Source organism: Hemibagrus wyckioides, linkage group LG22 (genome assembly GCF_019097595.1).
Source record: "Hemibagrus wyckioides isolate EC202008001 linkage group LG22, SWU_Hwy_1.0, whole genome shotgun sequence".
Classification (NCBI taxonomy): domain Eukaryota; kingdom Metazoa; phylum Chordata; class Actinopteri; order Siluriformes; family Bagridae; genus Hemibagrus; species Hemibagrus wyckioides.
In genome coordinates, this window is record NC_080731.1 from 3,744,713 (window position 1) to 3,760,740 (window position 16,028).

At 38.0% G+C, this 16,028-nt stretch overlaps 2 protein-coding genes across 2 annotated transcripts in view; both read right to left on the reverse strand.

Moving 5' to 3' along the window:
• Window positions 1-951: 951 nt before the first annotated feature.
• On the reverse strand, window positions 952-11,227 carry LOC131343305 (NACHT, LRR and PYD domains-containing protein 4-like). Its single transcript, XM_058374882.1, has 12 exons — window positions 11,071-11,227; window positions 9,317-9,441; window positions 9,067-9,147; window positions 8,868-8,972; window positions 7,633-7,695; window positions 7,423-7,527; window positions 6,207-6,594; window positions 5,895-6,111; window positions 3,745-5,530; window positions 3,457-3,630; window positions 2,348-2,518; window positions 952-1,910 (listed from the first exon to the last, which is right to left on the reverse strand). Exons 2-12 carry the CDS (start codon window positions 9,439-9,441, stop codon window positions 1,796-1,798), a joined length of 3,330 nt encoding a protein of 1,109 aa, XP_058230865.1. The 5' UTR covers window positions 11,071-11,227; the 3' UTR covers window positions 952-1,795.
• Window positions 11,228-11,622: 395 nt separating this feature from the next.
• Window positions 11,623-16,028, reverse strand: part of LOC131343306 (fructose-1,6-bisphosphatase 1-like) — a 10,579-nt gene continuing 6,173 nt past the window's right edge. Inside the window, exons 4-7 of the mRNA XM_058374883.1 lie at window positions 14,856-14,996; window positions 13,989-14,126; window positions 13,666-13,785; window positions 11,623-12,046 (exon numbers count right to left, since the gene is read on the reverse strand). Coding sequence (XP_058230866.1) covers window positions 11,858-12,046; window positions 13,666-13,785; window positions 13,989-14,126; window positions 14,856-14,996 — 588 coding nt within the window. The 3' untranslated portion in view covers window positions 11,623-11,857. The remainder of the gene's footprint in view (window positions 12,047-13,665; window positions 13,786-13,988; window positions 14,127-14,855; window positions 14,997-16,028) is intronic.

The window sequence follows — 16,028 nt, forward strand, 5'->3', positions numbered from 1 at the left end:
TGTTGGAACAGGAAGGGGTCATCCCCAAACTGTTCCCACAAAGAGCAAGAATTGTCCAAAATGTCTTGGTATGAAGCTGAAGCATTAAGAGTGCCTTTCACTGGAACTAAGGGGCCGAGCCCAACCCCTGAACTCAATGACTTTGAGGGGTGTCCCAAAACTTTTGGCAATATAGTGTATTTTGCTTCAGGGTGAATTCTTCCTGCAAAATGCAGCATCTTAAAGAGAACTGTAGCAGTAGCTGTAAAACTGAATTAATATTAAACACTTAATAATAAAAATATATAAATATTAGTGAATAAAACACATGCAGTTAATAGGAACGTCTTTCTAGCATTATGAGATCAGTGAGGCTACTGCCAACGTTATTCAGATGCTATTCTTACTATTTAAGTGTTAAAAAACTGTGACGTCTACTTTTAAAAACATATTTTTAAAAAAATATATGTAGAACTTTATTTTAAAGAACTGACAATTTGATGTAATTTACACTCACTGATCAATTCATTTTAAATATCATAAGCCATCAGAGGAGCACAATAAAATCATAAATGCTCAGCTCAAATACTTGAGCGGAGTGAAAACACAATCACCCACAAAACAAGACAATAAATCCAAGACATATATAAATAAATTTGAGAATTTGGATTGAAGCTTCGTGTTACTTTCCAGATTTTCTAGTTTTCTAGCTAATGCTTCATTTGAGTTTGTTTCATCTCACATTCTTTATTATTCATATTCATTAATTAATGCTAATAAGACGAATTGACATTTACATGGTTTTCACAAAACTTTCATTGAGACTATTAAGCTGTATTGCAAATGTCTGACTAAAAAAACCTAATGACAGTATAGCATTAATAAAATAATTTCTTAATTTACATTTACATTATTTACTCTCTAGTGTCAAATTTGAGAATTTGGAGTGGAGAATTTTGGGATTTTTTTAACTTTAAGCTTTATGTTACTTTCTAGCCCGTTTTCTAGCTAATGCTTCATTAGAGTTTGTTTCAGCTCAAATTCTTTATTATTCATATTCATTAATTAATGCTAATAAGACGAAATGGGTTTTCACAAAACTTTCATTGAGACTATTAAGATGTATGGCAAATGTCATGATGCTCTATATACAGAGACCCAATAGTGTCCTGACTAACCTGATGAGAGACAGTAATTAATGAACAATAATTTCTGATTGAAAATGTTTGATCGGTTGCTACCGTGTACTTTAAGAAAAGGTTTTAAAGCAACAGATTATGTAGAAATCCTCCAGCTTACACAGTTTCTCATTCTCGACTTCACATTACAGGATCCCAATACACATGATGCAGATACTGTTTGTATCTGAAAGATATATTCTGAAGAATATATTTGCATTCAGTTAGTAGATGAGTTAGGATACAGGTTCAGTATGACCTGGTGTTGGATTAACTGTACAGAATATGAATGGATAAACGGATGGGTGGATAGTATACGAGTATGTTGTTGTAGAAAGGACATTATCACCATTTACATTATTTACTCTCCGGTGTTACCCAAATGAGGATGAGGTTCCTTTCTGAGCCGGGTTCCTCTCAAAGTTTCTTCCTCAGATCATCTTAGGGAGTTTTTCCTCGCCACCGTCACACAGGCTTCTCATTAGGGTTAGGGCTAGGGTTTCTATACTTTGCTGTAAAGCTGCTTTGAGACAATGTCCATTGCTAAAACTCTATACAAATAAATTAAACTGAAGTATATCACATGTCACACAAGTTCAGATCAAAAATTCCTCCACTTTCATCATGCATAAACCTTTCTAATCTTGCAGGTCATTTCCTGTCAGATCCAGATCCATTTGCTTTGTGGAGGACGACGTCAACTCTTCAGCTAGGTGCTTGCAGTAACTTTTCGTAAGACGGCATTGATTTAACCTGTGAAGGACAAAAGGCAATAGATCAAACAACAGTTTATTTATAAAAATGTTTTATATAATTGGGTTAATGGTATTATTTGGCGTATTTATAAGTCTAGTGTGTCTCAAATCTTAGTATCATCAAATTGGTCTATATATTCTGAATTCATAGAGACTGGAAGAAACATGCTTTGAATAAATTCCTCAACATTAAATGTAAAACTTAATGGATGAAAATAACATGATGTGCTTTTTCATTAGAAAAGAAATATTCTTAAAAAACCTGTAATCTAAATTGCTGTGACACAAGAGGAATTAAAACAAGCTTTCATGCCACCCCACTATTTTCCAGTGTGTTATTCCTTAGTTATAGCACTAGTAGGGCATATTTTGTGTGCTGTTATTGCAGAAGTGTTATGAAAACAGATATAGTGAAGCAGAACAGTCAGAGCTTACCTCAGTGTTTGCAATGTTTTTGAACTTTTGAACCAGTCTTCGAGCTTCTTCACCCCTGCGTCGGTCAGTTTGTTTGAAGAGAGGTCTAACTCTTTAAGCTTGGACTCGGTGCTCTCAAGTGCAGATGCTAGATTTTCACAGGACTCATCTGTAAGACTGCAGTCTGCAAGTCTGCATAGAATATAACGGTGTGTTCAGTTTAAAAGTTGAGTTTTTGCTTAAACAACAAGGATAATTTTGCATTGCTGGATACAGTCAGGTACATATTTGATTAAAGTTTTTGCTGCTTCAGCTGTCTACCACAGTGTTATTAACGTGGAAATTAAATAAAGAGACTATCAGCTTCAATTTGAGGATGTGTAGCTCAGAAATGGGTGAATGGTGTATGAATTGGTAGAAGAAGAAGAAGAAGAAGAAGAAGGAGAAGAAGGAAGAGGGGAAGAAGAAGAAGAAGGAAGAGGGGAAGAAGAAGAAGAAGAAGAAGAAGAAGAAGAAGAAGAAGAAGACGAAGAAGAAGACTATTGGCTGCCCAGATGTTATGCCAGGTCAATGACACACTTGGGTTATCAGGGAAGAGTATCTGTGGGCCGTGACTCTGAGAAATGTAACTTAAGACATTTTCTTAAGGCAAAGAAGTGGTCACTCACATAGCTGATCCCAAGTGAATGGCATTTTTCTTGCTGAAGGCAAAATACCCTAAGAACAAGCAGGAAGGAAGATGGCTGCAGTAAAGGTCTGGTAGAGTATTACTGGGAAAGAACCCAAGCATCTGGTGATGTGTATGGATTCTAGACTGCAAAGGACTTGCCACCAAACATTAACTTACAATTGTGAGTTTGTCCAATTACTTCTGGTCCTTGGGGAGGGGGGGGGGGATTCCTACACTGTTCACCTGTTTTAAATATAAATGCCCTTAAATTAAAGCTGAGTGTCTGATTTATTAATATACTTTTATCTCCAATGTAATGTAGTAGGCAGCAAAATATGTCTGATATGTCCAAATATTTACGTACCTAACTGTTTATAAGTAAGTTCTATAATCTTATCTATGGACGTATATATTTAAAGTTAGTTTTTCCTCCACCATGGCAGTGTGGAAGTGTGCATACCTCAATATCTTAAGTTGACAGTGTGGGCTTTTCAGCCCTTTGCAGAGATCCTTCAGTCCTGCATCTTTTATGTTGTTGCGGCTCAGCTCCAGCTCTCTTACAGGCGAATTTGCTGTACGGAGTGCAGATGCCACGGTCTCACAAGCTTTTTCTGACAGTTCGCAATCACTGAGTCTGCCAACATATCAGCAAATCACATTACACATGCATCTACAACCAACTTTCTAAAGGTCAATCTGTAATTTATTCAACCTTTCAATAATCCACAAAGAACACAGCATTTCTTACATGGCCTTCTTCGATGTCCTGATGATAGGAAGTAATCTCTGACGACTGGATGCTTGTGCTTGTGCCTTGTATATCCTTAGGTCAAAGACTTCCATGACATCCTCTGACATCAGTAACACAAAGGCCAGAGCTGAACATTGCTCTGGATTTAATTTCGCATTGCAAAGTTTCCCAGAATGCAAACTCTCCTGGATATCCTTCACCAACCAATTGTGACCAATTTCATTCAAGCAGTGGAAAAGGTTAATCATCTCTGTCTCCCTTCTGTCTTCCTCGCTGATCTTATCTTTAATGAATTGGACAATTTCATCATTTTGAAAGGACTCTTTCTCCATCTCAGGCAAAAGACCATGTAGAAGCTTCCTGCTACACTCTGTAGTAAGACCCAGAAGGAACCTTACGAACTGGTCGAAATGTCCGAGCTTGTTTTCTAAAGCCATGACCACTGCACTCTTGAGTACGTCTGTCAGAGTCGTCTTCTGCAGTGTGGAATCACTGCCATGAGAAGTGAGAATGTTTATGCCCTTGTTCAAAAATTGCCAAAGAACATGAATGGCGGCCAAATGCTCCTGGACACTGAGGTGTAAGAAGCAGAAGACTCGCTTTCTGTACAATCCAAACTCCTCTCTAAACAGCTGTGTGCACAGAGTCGAGAACTCGGACGCTTCGTTGATGTGAATCCCGCATTCCTTCAGGTCAACTTCGTAGAAGATCAGAGTGTCTTTCTTCATTCCCAGGAATGCTAATTTGGCCAAGAGCAAAATCATTCTTTTGTCACTTTGCGTTAAATTGCGCAGATCTTCATTAATAGATTTCTGGTACAGCCTGTTTTTCAAACCAGTCTGTATGAGTAGATAATGTATGTATAACTGAGTCTGATTTTTCGGAACTTCACCAATATCAGTGTCTCGTAGTAGTACGTCCAGGACGGTTGCCGTAATCCAGCAGAAGATCGGGATGTGGCACATGATGTGCATGCTGCGAGATGACTTCACATGCTTAATCACCGAGTTGGCCAAATTAGCATCCTTACATTTCTTGCGAAAGTACTCCTCTTTTTGGGGGTCTTTGAAGCCTCTAACTTCAGTCACCCGTTGTACACAGTGACTGGGTATCTGATTGGTTGCGGCCGGGCGAGAGGTGATCCACAGGAGAGAGTTGGGCAGTAGATTACCTTTAATTAGATTTGTCAGAAGGACATCCATGGAAATTGACTCCATTATATCACTGCATATTCTGGTGTTTTGAAAGTCTAAGGGAATTCTACATTCATCCAGACCATCCAAAACCAGCAAAATAGTAATGCCATTCTCAATACTTTCAATGTCTTTGAGCTCGGGATAAAATCTCCGCAAAAGCTCCATCAGACTGCAGGCTTCCTTCTCAAGGTTGAGATCACGGAAAAACAGAGGAAGTATGAGGTCAATGTCTTGATTGGCAGTATGTTCTGCCCAGTCTAGCATGAACTTCTGAACCGACACGGTTTTTCCAATCCCGGCAATACCTTTGGTTAAAACAGTTCTGACACCATTACCCAGTGACTTAAAAATGTCTGTTATGTTAACAGGGGTTTCTTGCATGCTAACATTTTTGGCAGCTTTCTCTATTAGTCTCACTTCATGTTCTTCTCTGATTGCATCGCTTCCCCCCTCAGTGATGTAGAGCTCTGTGTAAATGTCATGCAACACAACTTGTGTCTTTGGTATTGCAAGTCCTTCATGAATATGTCGAAATTTCCTTCGTAGTTTTTCCTTTATTTTTTCTTGACATTTGGATAATGGTTTGACTGTAAAAATGATAAAAATTAAGTTAATTTCCAGTGTAAATTAAATTAATTTCAAGGGTACATTGTATCTCATATAATCTTTAAAAGCTACACATTTTTAACCTCTCTCATGCCCATTAATGTATAATGGCTTTCTGTGTGTATCTCTTGTTCAATACATTTACATTTTTGGTATTTGCCAGATGCCCTTATCCAGAGCGACCAGAGCAACTGAAAAATGAAGGGTTAAGGGCCTTGCTCATGGGCCCAGCAGTGGTACTGTACTTTTCTTTTGTCTTTATTATTCTACTTTGCCATTACTCACAGTAACACTATAACAAATATGATAATCTGTTACAGTCAATCACAGATGCAGAAAACATACCTGATGCCAACTGAAACGTGACTTTCAGAATGTCATCTTGAGGGAAACTTTCCATCATCTTTTCAGTAACATCTTGAGTGCTACAATGAGCTTGCTCTGTCTCAAAGCATTCTGGGTATTCGTAACCCAAATTTCTTTTAAACTCCCGAAACTCTGAGGCTGTCATATTACTCAGGAAGTTGTGTAGTGTGATCCGAGTATTGGGGACTGTTAAGATCTGAAACAAATGCACGAAATGCAAGCAGTGAGCTGTAAGGTTGTCTGTAATATTAAATCACTAATTATATTTACATTAAGGAATATTTCACTGACCTTTATGTATTGTATCTTGTGTTCTTTGTGTTCCACTGCACACACCTTACAAATGGCTGCCTGGTCAGTTTTGCAGAACATAAACAGAGATTTGTCGTGCTTTTGACAGAGTCTTAGTTCCACATCCTCAGTCTCCATAATTTCAGCCGAACTATGCGACTCTGGCTTGAATTTCTCTACCAGCTCCGCTGCATGGATGTTTGTGTGTAAGACAGAACAAGTGCCAGATATTTTTCCACACTTTGGGCAAGCACTTTCTCCATGCTCAGACTGGGCCTGATGCTTGGTGATGCATGATCTGCAGTATGTGTGTCCACAAGATGGAGAGACAGGGTCCTTTAGGAACTTGGTACAAACTGAGCACTTCAGCACCTCATCCAAAAGCTCTCTAGAAAGAATGGCAAAATATTGCAAATGAAACCTCCATCAAGATTCCCAAACACACTCAATCTTCACCAATCCTGCATGGTCATAAGGTCTGACCAAACCCACTCTCATTTCTAGAAAGTTTGACCAATCCTGTCCCCTATTGTAGAAAAATCTTAACAATTCCGCCCAGTCCTGTAGAAAGTAAACCAATCCCACCCACTCCTGCAGAAATTAGACCAATCCCACCCACTCCTGCAGAAATTTGAAAAATCCCTCCCACTCCTGCAGAAATTAGACCAATCCCACTCACTCTTGCAAAATTTAGACCAATCCCACCCACTCCTGCAGAAATCCTACCAGCTCCTACAGAAATTAAACCAATCTCACTCACTCTTGCAACATTTAGACCAATTCTACCCATTCCTGCAGAAATCTGACCAATCCCACCTACTGCTGCAGAAATCTCATTAACTCTTGCAGAAATTCGACCAATCCCACGTACTCCTGTAGAAATCCCATTAACTCCTGCAAAAATTATACCAATCCAATGCACATTTACAGAAATTAGACCAATCCCACCCACCCCTGCAGAAATTAGACCAATCCCACCAATTCTTGAGAAAATCCAACCCATTCCTGCAGAAATTAGACCAAATCCCACAGCTTTTTGTTTTGTCCTTCCGGATCCCAGTCCTGATGTTCTGGTGTTCCTCAGGGCCTAACTCCATCAGAGTATACAAACTGTTCTTAACTAAAATACTATTATCTGGTAGGTAATTTCACACAGTAATAATTGAACAAAGAACATCAACAGACATTCAGGAATATTTAAAATCTTTTAAAAAACCTTATTTCTTTTTGCTCTTCTCCACGGCTGAAGAGTAAAGGTTGAATCATTGAGTCGTTGCTCTTCATGGACAGATGTTCTGGTGGTGGTGAAGACTTTCTAACTCTGAATGAAAGCAAAAAAAAACATTGTTTCTGCATCTATAGTCAAAATTGTACAAGTATCCAGGATCATATCAAATATTAAATCATATTTTTAGGTGAAGCAGACCTTTTCCCCGAAGAGAAATGAAGTGGTTGGATCATTGAATCATCACTCTTCATGGAAACATGACTAGGTGAGAAAAACATAAATTTGAGACGTGAAGTCTTCATCATTCATTTTTATACTCCTGCAGAAATCCCACCCACTCCTGCAGAAATTAGACTAATCCAACCCCCTCGCAGAAATCCCACCCACTCCAGCAGAAATTAGATCAATTCCACACACCTTTACAGAAATTAGACCAATCCCACTCACTCCTGCAAAATTTTGATCAATCCCACACACCCAAGCAGAAATTACACTCACTCTTGCAAAATTTAGACCAATCCCACCCACTCCTGCAGAACTTAGACCAATCCCACTGACTCCTGCAGAAATCCCACCCATTCCTGCAGAAATTAGACCAATCCCACCCACTCCTGCAGAAATTAGACCAATCCCACTGACTCCTGCAGAAATCCCACCCATTCCTGCAGAAATTAGACCAATCCCACCCTCCCCTGCAGAAATTAGATTAATCCCACACATCTTCACAGAAATTAGACCAATCCCACCCACTCCTGAAGAATTTGGACCAATCCAACCCACTCCTGCAGAAATTAGACCAATCCCACCCATCCCTGAAGAAATCCCACCCACTCCTGCAGAAATTAGATCAATCCCACACATCTTCACAGAAATTAGACCAATCCCACCCACTCCTGAAGAATTTGGACCAATCCAACCCACTCCTGCAGAAATTAGACCAATCCCACCCATCCCTGCAGAAATCCCACCCACTCCTGCAGAAATTAGATCAATCCCACACACCTTTGCAGAAATTAGACCAATCCCACACAACCCTGCAGAAATCCCACTCACTCTGACAGAAATTAGATCAATCCCACACACCCCTGCCGGATTTGGACCAATCTCAGCCCACTCCTACACAAATTAGAGCAAATTCAAGTGCTCCTGGGAAATCTCACTCACTCCTGTAGAAATCTGACCAATCCCACCCAATTTTTCAGAATTAGACCTGCATAAAAGTGAAAACCCCCCTGCTCCCACAAGTTTTTGTTTTGTCCTTCCGGATCCCAGTCCTGATGTTCTGGTGTTCCTCAGGGCCTAACTCCATCAGAGTATTCAAACTGTTCTTAACTAAAATATTCTTATCTGGTAGGTAATTTCACGTAGTAATAATTGAACAAAGAACATCAACAGACATTCATCAATATTTAAAATCTTTTTTCTTTAAAAACCTTATTTCTTTTTGCTCTTCTCCATGGCTGAAGAGTAAAGGTTGAATCATTGAGTCGTTGCTCTTCATGGACAGATGTTCTGGTGGTGGTGAAGACTTTCGAGCTCTGAATGAAAGCAAACAAAACCATATATAGTCAAAATTGTACAAGTATCCAGGATCATATCAAATATTAAATCATATTTTTAGGTGACGCAGACCTTTTCCCCGAAGAGAAATGAAGTGGTTGGATCATTGAATCAGAACTCTTCATTGAAACTTGACTAGGTGAAGAAGACCTCCTGAAATAAATAAAAAAGAGAAAATTAAGAAAGAACTCATTTAGTAACCTAGTGCACTATTAACGATCTGGACCAATGTTTGCGGTCTACAGCTTTTACCTTTACGGTATTTGTAGATGTATTGCATATAAAAATAAACACATGTTCAAATATTTAACAAATATCAGACCTCTTATGACAAATCCTTTTTCCTGACTCAGGCTGGCCTGTTTCAGTCTCTGCACTCTGGGAGCACTGGGGCTCCTCCTTTTTGGGCTCCTCCTTTTTGGGCTCCTCCATTTTGGGCTCATCCATCTATCAGTAAAACAGCACAAACATTAGGCACACTTCTGCGAATCTAGATCCCTAAATAGACGTTTCCAACAATTTAGGACACAACACGTGAAAAAGACGTTTACAATTTCAGCTAAATTGGTACACAAGAACATCATAGCATGGCATCACACTATTCCCTGAAAATGGAAAAAAGTAATAATAATAATAATAAATAATATATTTTATATATTATAAATATAAATATATTATTTCCTAATAATAAATAAAAATAAAAAAGATTTAAATGACATAAAATGACATTAAAATAATATTTATTTACACTTACTGCTTATCGTTTTATCATGTTAACCAGGTTTTATATTAATGATACTGACTGCTAGTTTATTTATTTATTCAAATATAAACATCATATGTGTATGAAACACATCATGATACAGTTTTATTTACAGGTACGGGGTTGTTAATCTTGTCGTCTTAATCTTGGACTAGCATGCCTGTAAGCGTTTATTTATATCTAATAAGATGCACACTTCGTGATTGATTGAGACCAACATGACATAGTGGATAAGAATTAAAGATCCCTGATTTCTATTGTAACATCTGATTCCATATCTGAGCCAGAAGTGACCGCAATTAATCCCGATTCTAAACCAGTAGAGATTTACTGACTCTCACACTCGCATGAACACTATTCCACCTGTTTCCTGTTTATCTCCAGTCAGCTCTGTCTATATAAACTGTCGGTTCAGGACAGTTCTACACGGTTTTCTATTAGCTTGTAGTCCTGAGTGTAAACCTCCCTGGTTTTGTGGGTTGAATCACTTGTAAATTCTCTGTGCAGCCCAGTCAATAATTTGTCTTTATGGACCTTGCTATGTCCACTGGTGCGCAGTCATGTTGGAACAGGAAACGGTCATCCCCAAACTTTTCCCACAATGTTGGGAGCATGAAATTGTCCAAAATATCTCAGTAAGCTGAAGCATTAAGAGTTCCTTTCACTGGAACTAAGGGGCCGAGTCCAACCCCTGAACTCAATAACTTGTAGGGGTGTCCCAAAACATTTGGCTATATAGAGTATGTAAAAATAACAGCACAATTATAACAACATAATGAAACAGAAACTACTCCCTTCACCAAGCACGTGACAAACAACTAAAAAAAACCTCACCTTGGGTTATTCTTTCATACTGTACTAATTCTAACAGCATTTAAGCTTAAAATTAGTTCCTGATTTGTTGGCCTAGAACAAGGACGTGTTTTCTGATCACGTTTACAAGGCACTTCTCTAAATGCTGTATGTGTAATGTGTGCGCGTGTGCGCGTGTGTGTGTGTGGGGTTAATGTAGATGACTACAAGTCTGACTGTGCTAATAATAACATCTAACTAGACTTGTTTTTATTAGATAGAATCGCTTATTTTATTAGAGGAAATCGGAGAAACGGTTTAGATATCATTGTAAAATAATGGATAATTTTTAAAAATGATCATTCAGTCAGACTCAAGCATTATTGTGTACAATAGTGTAGGCCTACAATAATCGTCCTGCGCAATAATAATAATAATGCTGTTATATAATTCTTCCAAAACAGACGACTAGGAATTAATAACGCTTCATTTCAGATCTCAGACTGGTATAAGGTACTTACGATGGCTAGTTTACTGATTTCGTAAACATTGCGTTTTGCCCGCTGATCCTGAAAGGTCTCCAACGCCACGCCACTTTCGTTTCGTTTCCGGACAGAATCGGTTGAATTGAACGACTCTCCAAAGAACCGACTCACGCACGAAAACAAGAACCACGTGATTAAATATCAAACCTTATAATACGCGGTGCTTTCTTGTTTTTTTTTTTTACACTCCTGATATTTACGAACATCGATCCTAAGAAAGGGAGATAAAAAGAGTAAGTCTCTCTATTTCTTAATGAATCATTGAACCGAATCGACGAATCTATTCCCGTGAGTGAATACAACGGAAGTGCGCAGTAACATAAGGTTGAGCCTCTTGTAACAAAAAAAATGTCAAAGAAATAAACAAAACAAATGTGTTTGCTTTTTTGTTTTGTTTTTCCTTCGTCTGTTTTACTTAGTTAATACGTATTTGTCTATATCCATCGAAATATTTTCTGACTTCGTGACAATTTCACGGTAATTCCACCATGTGTTTATATGCACAGAACTACACAAGCACAACACATCCCGAAGTGATTTGAGTGTTTATTCATCTTTATTTCTTTATTTTATAAAAATCCACATGCTTATCCTGATATGATACAGATGTATATTGAATGTGAAAAGCTGTGTATGAAGAGTGGAGTAGTCAAAGTTTTTAGATGTTGTATAGATGGTATGTAGAATCTTCACACAAGTTTCTACACACACACACATGGTGTAAATACTGCAGGGGTTTTTGTGTTGTTTAGTGGCTGGATCATCACTTGGCGTGTTTCTGGTAAACGGTGATGTACTCCTTGACATCATCAGGTGAACCCAGAACAATAGGAGCTCTCTGGTGGATGGTCTCAGGCTGGATGTCCAGCACGTTCATGGGTCCCGTGGTGGCCATTCCTCCAGCCTGTTCCATGATGAAGGCCATGGGGTTGCACTCATAAAGCAGTCTCAGCTAAAATGACAATTAGACAAAAGAATCAGGAATATTCATATCACCTCAGGTGTGTCAGAACAGTCTTCTACTTCTTTTCCCTTCAGGGGTCGCCACAGCGAATCATCTCTCTCCACCTATCCCTATCTTCTGCATCCTCAATACTTACACCCACTAGCTTCATATCCTCATTTATTCCATCCATATACCTCCTCTTTGGCCTTCCTCTTTGCCTCCTGCCTGGCAGCTCCATATCCAACATTCTCCTACCAATATACTCACTGTCCCTCCTCTGGACATGTCCAAACCATCTTAATCTGTCCTCCCTAACTTTGTCCCCCAAACGTCTAACATGAGCCGTCCCTCTGATGTACTCGTTCCTAATCCTGTCCAACCATGTCACTCCCAAAGAGAACCTCAACATCTTCAGCTCTGCAACCTCCAGCTCTGACTCCTGTCTCTTCCTCAGTGATACAGTACAAGCTTAAATCAGGCCAATTTAAAAATAAATAAAAAGAGGCAAAGCTTGACAATCGAAGTACATCAGGATGTACAAAGCTGATAGAGATATTTTAGAAGAGTTGAGCAGCAAACATAGCCACAATTCTACCTAGTATTGACATGAGGGGTGAGTACTTATGCAGTCAATAATTATTTATTTATTTATTTTTTTTGTTTTACCCTAGCCATTTATGATATGTATATTTAACAGACAGTAAAAATGCCTGTATTTTCTTTAAGCAAGTGGTGTTTATATGATTTTAAGTGTACCATAGTGTGTTTGTATACAAAGCTAAATGAGTAAAAATGCAGAAAAAGGAACAAAAGAAAAGGAAATTGTGCTATTAAATTTTATTGGATAAATAAAAAGTGTTTGTTAATAATCCATAAAAGAATAGTAATAAAAGCTAGGTTCTATGTAGCAACAACCCAGGGGGTGAATACTTATGACCCTAACAATTTTCTTTTTATTTAATTAACCATCATGTCAAAATAAAATGATTAAATCAGTATAATTTGCACCTTTTTTTGCACATCAACTAGGTCTGTAACCTTAAAACACTTGTGTTGCACATTATATATCTTGTTTTCATCTAATTCTCTATATTTATTCCTTAAATCTCTGTATTTAGTATTTTTCTGCTATATTTTGTTAAATTGTGTAATATTTTGTTATTTGTTATATTTTTGTACCCTTAAATTTGAGTATCTTAGTATTTTTGTTATATTCCTTCTTATTTTATCTATCACCTGTGCTTGTGGACACTGCTGGAAGCTGTAAATTTCCCTTTGGGATGAATAAAGTATCTATCTATCTATCTATCTATCTATCTATCTATCTATCTATCTATCTATCTATCTATCTATCTATCTATCTATCTATCTATCTATCTATCTATCTATCTATCTATCTATCTATCTATCTATCTATCTATCTATCTATCTATCTATCTATCTATCTAGTTAAAAAAATTACAAATAATTTTATTTTAATACAAAAAATGTGCAAGGGGGTGAATACTTATGAATATGAAAGTACTGTGAATCAGCTCCAACACGTTTTATATATTTCCTGTGTATTTTTTTTTATTTATTCATGCTATCATCGCTGCTGTATGGACGACATCTCTCTTTCTCACCTTGCCCTTTGGACTCTTAACATTCGCAGGATACAGGAAGATTCCTCCGTAGACCAGCGTCCGGTGAACGTCAGCCACCATGGAGCCCACGTAGCGTCCACCGTACGGTGCGCTGCCATCCTACAGCATGGACCATGAGCGAGGGGATTATCCACAAGCACAGGGATTGATCACAAGCATCTCCATAGCAACACTTTTTACATTCCAGTGCTTTGGGCACAAACCTGTTGCAGGACGTCTGATTTTTCTCTACTGGATTAAATCCATTAATATCCTTTATTTTTCATTTTTGATAACAGAAAGTCTAAAGGATGTCCTGTTACCTCTGGGAATTTCTTCTTCTTTAGATATTCTGTGACATCTGGGTAGAAATATTGAGCGTATCCCTCGTTAAGACTGTAGATTTTTCCTTTCTTCTTGATCTTCACATCACGGTCTACCAGAATAAACTCCCCTATGGCCTAGTGATGAAGGACAAGAGGGAAAGAATAAATCAGAAAAACTAAAGAGCGATTATTAAAACAAAGATATATAGAGTAAATATAAAGAAAATAATTTGTAGGAACAGGCTTCATTTCTTGGTAGCTGTTAAATAAGATATATTAAAATAATGGACAAGGTGGTGTGATAAACACTGGTGGTGTGACTGTTTACTACCCTTGAGTGGTATTTTTCAATAATCCTGAAGTATACCACAGCAATCTGCTAACAATTACCTAGGTTTTATCCATTTATGGTTAAATGTTAGGATTTACAAATTATTACAACAAGATTTTGTGGATTATCCACCATAAAAGTCCTTGTGTTAGTTGTTACTATAGCAACAATATCAATATTAGAACAAGGACATTAATATAAACCTGTAAAATGTTAGTGAAAAACTGTTCGACCAATCAGAAACAAGAATTAATAGATTGCTGTGGTTTAAACTGAAGACAAGATGATGTTCATTTTAGGTTTCGGTGATGAATGTGACTTTCTAGAAGTTACTAAATAACTAAATTTGCTTTTTTAGACTTTTAATTATTAAGAAAAAGCAAGATTCCACGAGGTTCCTTAAGAGTTTCTGGATGATTACAGCTTCTTGAAGTGGTACTTAAACAGGGAAATCCTCCACCAATTCACTTTTCTCCCCTTTAAGACTGTAGATATTTAAAGGAAAGTGAACTGTGGACTGTGAGGAGACTCACAGGGTCCAGCATGAAGCAGTTGACTCCTTGACCTGTGGAGAGGACCAGCATGGTGGCACTGCCGTAGAGGGCGTAACCCGCCGCAACGATCTTCCTACCCGGCAGCAGGGCATCCTTCTCAGTTGGTTCAGTGTCATTGTCCTAAAACACATACACACACACACACACACACACGCACACACACACACACAGTTATCATTACAACATACACCAGATTTTCAACAGTTTGTCCAGTATCTGAATGATGATGATGCTCTGGATATATCCACATCCCTGAGCTTTATTGTTCTCTGTGTGTCGTTTGTTGTGTGAATGTGTTGTGTATTGCAGGATTATATGTTAGTCCACTTTGTGTGTGTGTGTGTGTGTGTCATGCTAGTGTTATCCTTATCTCTAATTTCTTGTTCTTTTCTTTTTCTAAGTCTACACGTTTGGTACATCGCCTTTTGCCCATTCTGTACTGTTACTACATGTAACATAATTGTCATATTATTTCTATTCATTCTTATACCTAGATTTTCTAACAAAACTCATTAATATTATTTTAAGACAATTATATGAGTAATTAGGGATATGACTTTGAAAAAGCAGCCTTTGTTTTTATCACATATACACTACAGCATATCCTAGCTTTGGAAGTTGGGGTCATGGGCCTTGCTCAGGGGCAGCAACATGGCAGTGCTAGGGCTAGAACCACCAACTTGCCAATCAGTGACCCAGAGGCTTAACTGCTTGAGCCATCACTTTGTCACACCTAAAGAACTGAACACTCTTCCATGGTGATCAATTCCATTTCCTGTTTGTTGTATGCTATCCCGACACTAGTCCAGGTATGAAGCGTTGCCAGTTGTTCTTATTTCTTGTGAGCTCTGGTTCTAACACCTCAACTCTTTGTATGACTTTGACTACGGATTGAATTTTTTCCAGGGATTTAATTACAGTGTGTAATCGGGACTGGATTTGAATCTGATTCTGAATTTGATTCACTGTAAAATAAATAAATAAATAAATAATTTATATAAATAAATAAACTTCTTGCACATGGATCCCTTGAACATGGAGTCCAGGCTTTTACAACAAAATGGTGTTAACAAGTGACTCTAATTTGCACCAGAAAGCAAACTGAATCCAGGATGTTTTCCAGTTGAAAGCTGCTGTATAGAAGTGTGTATT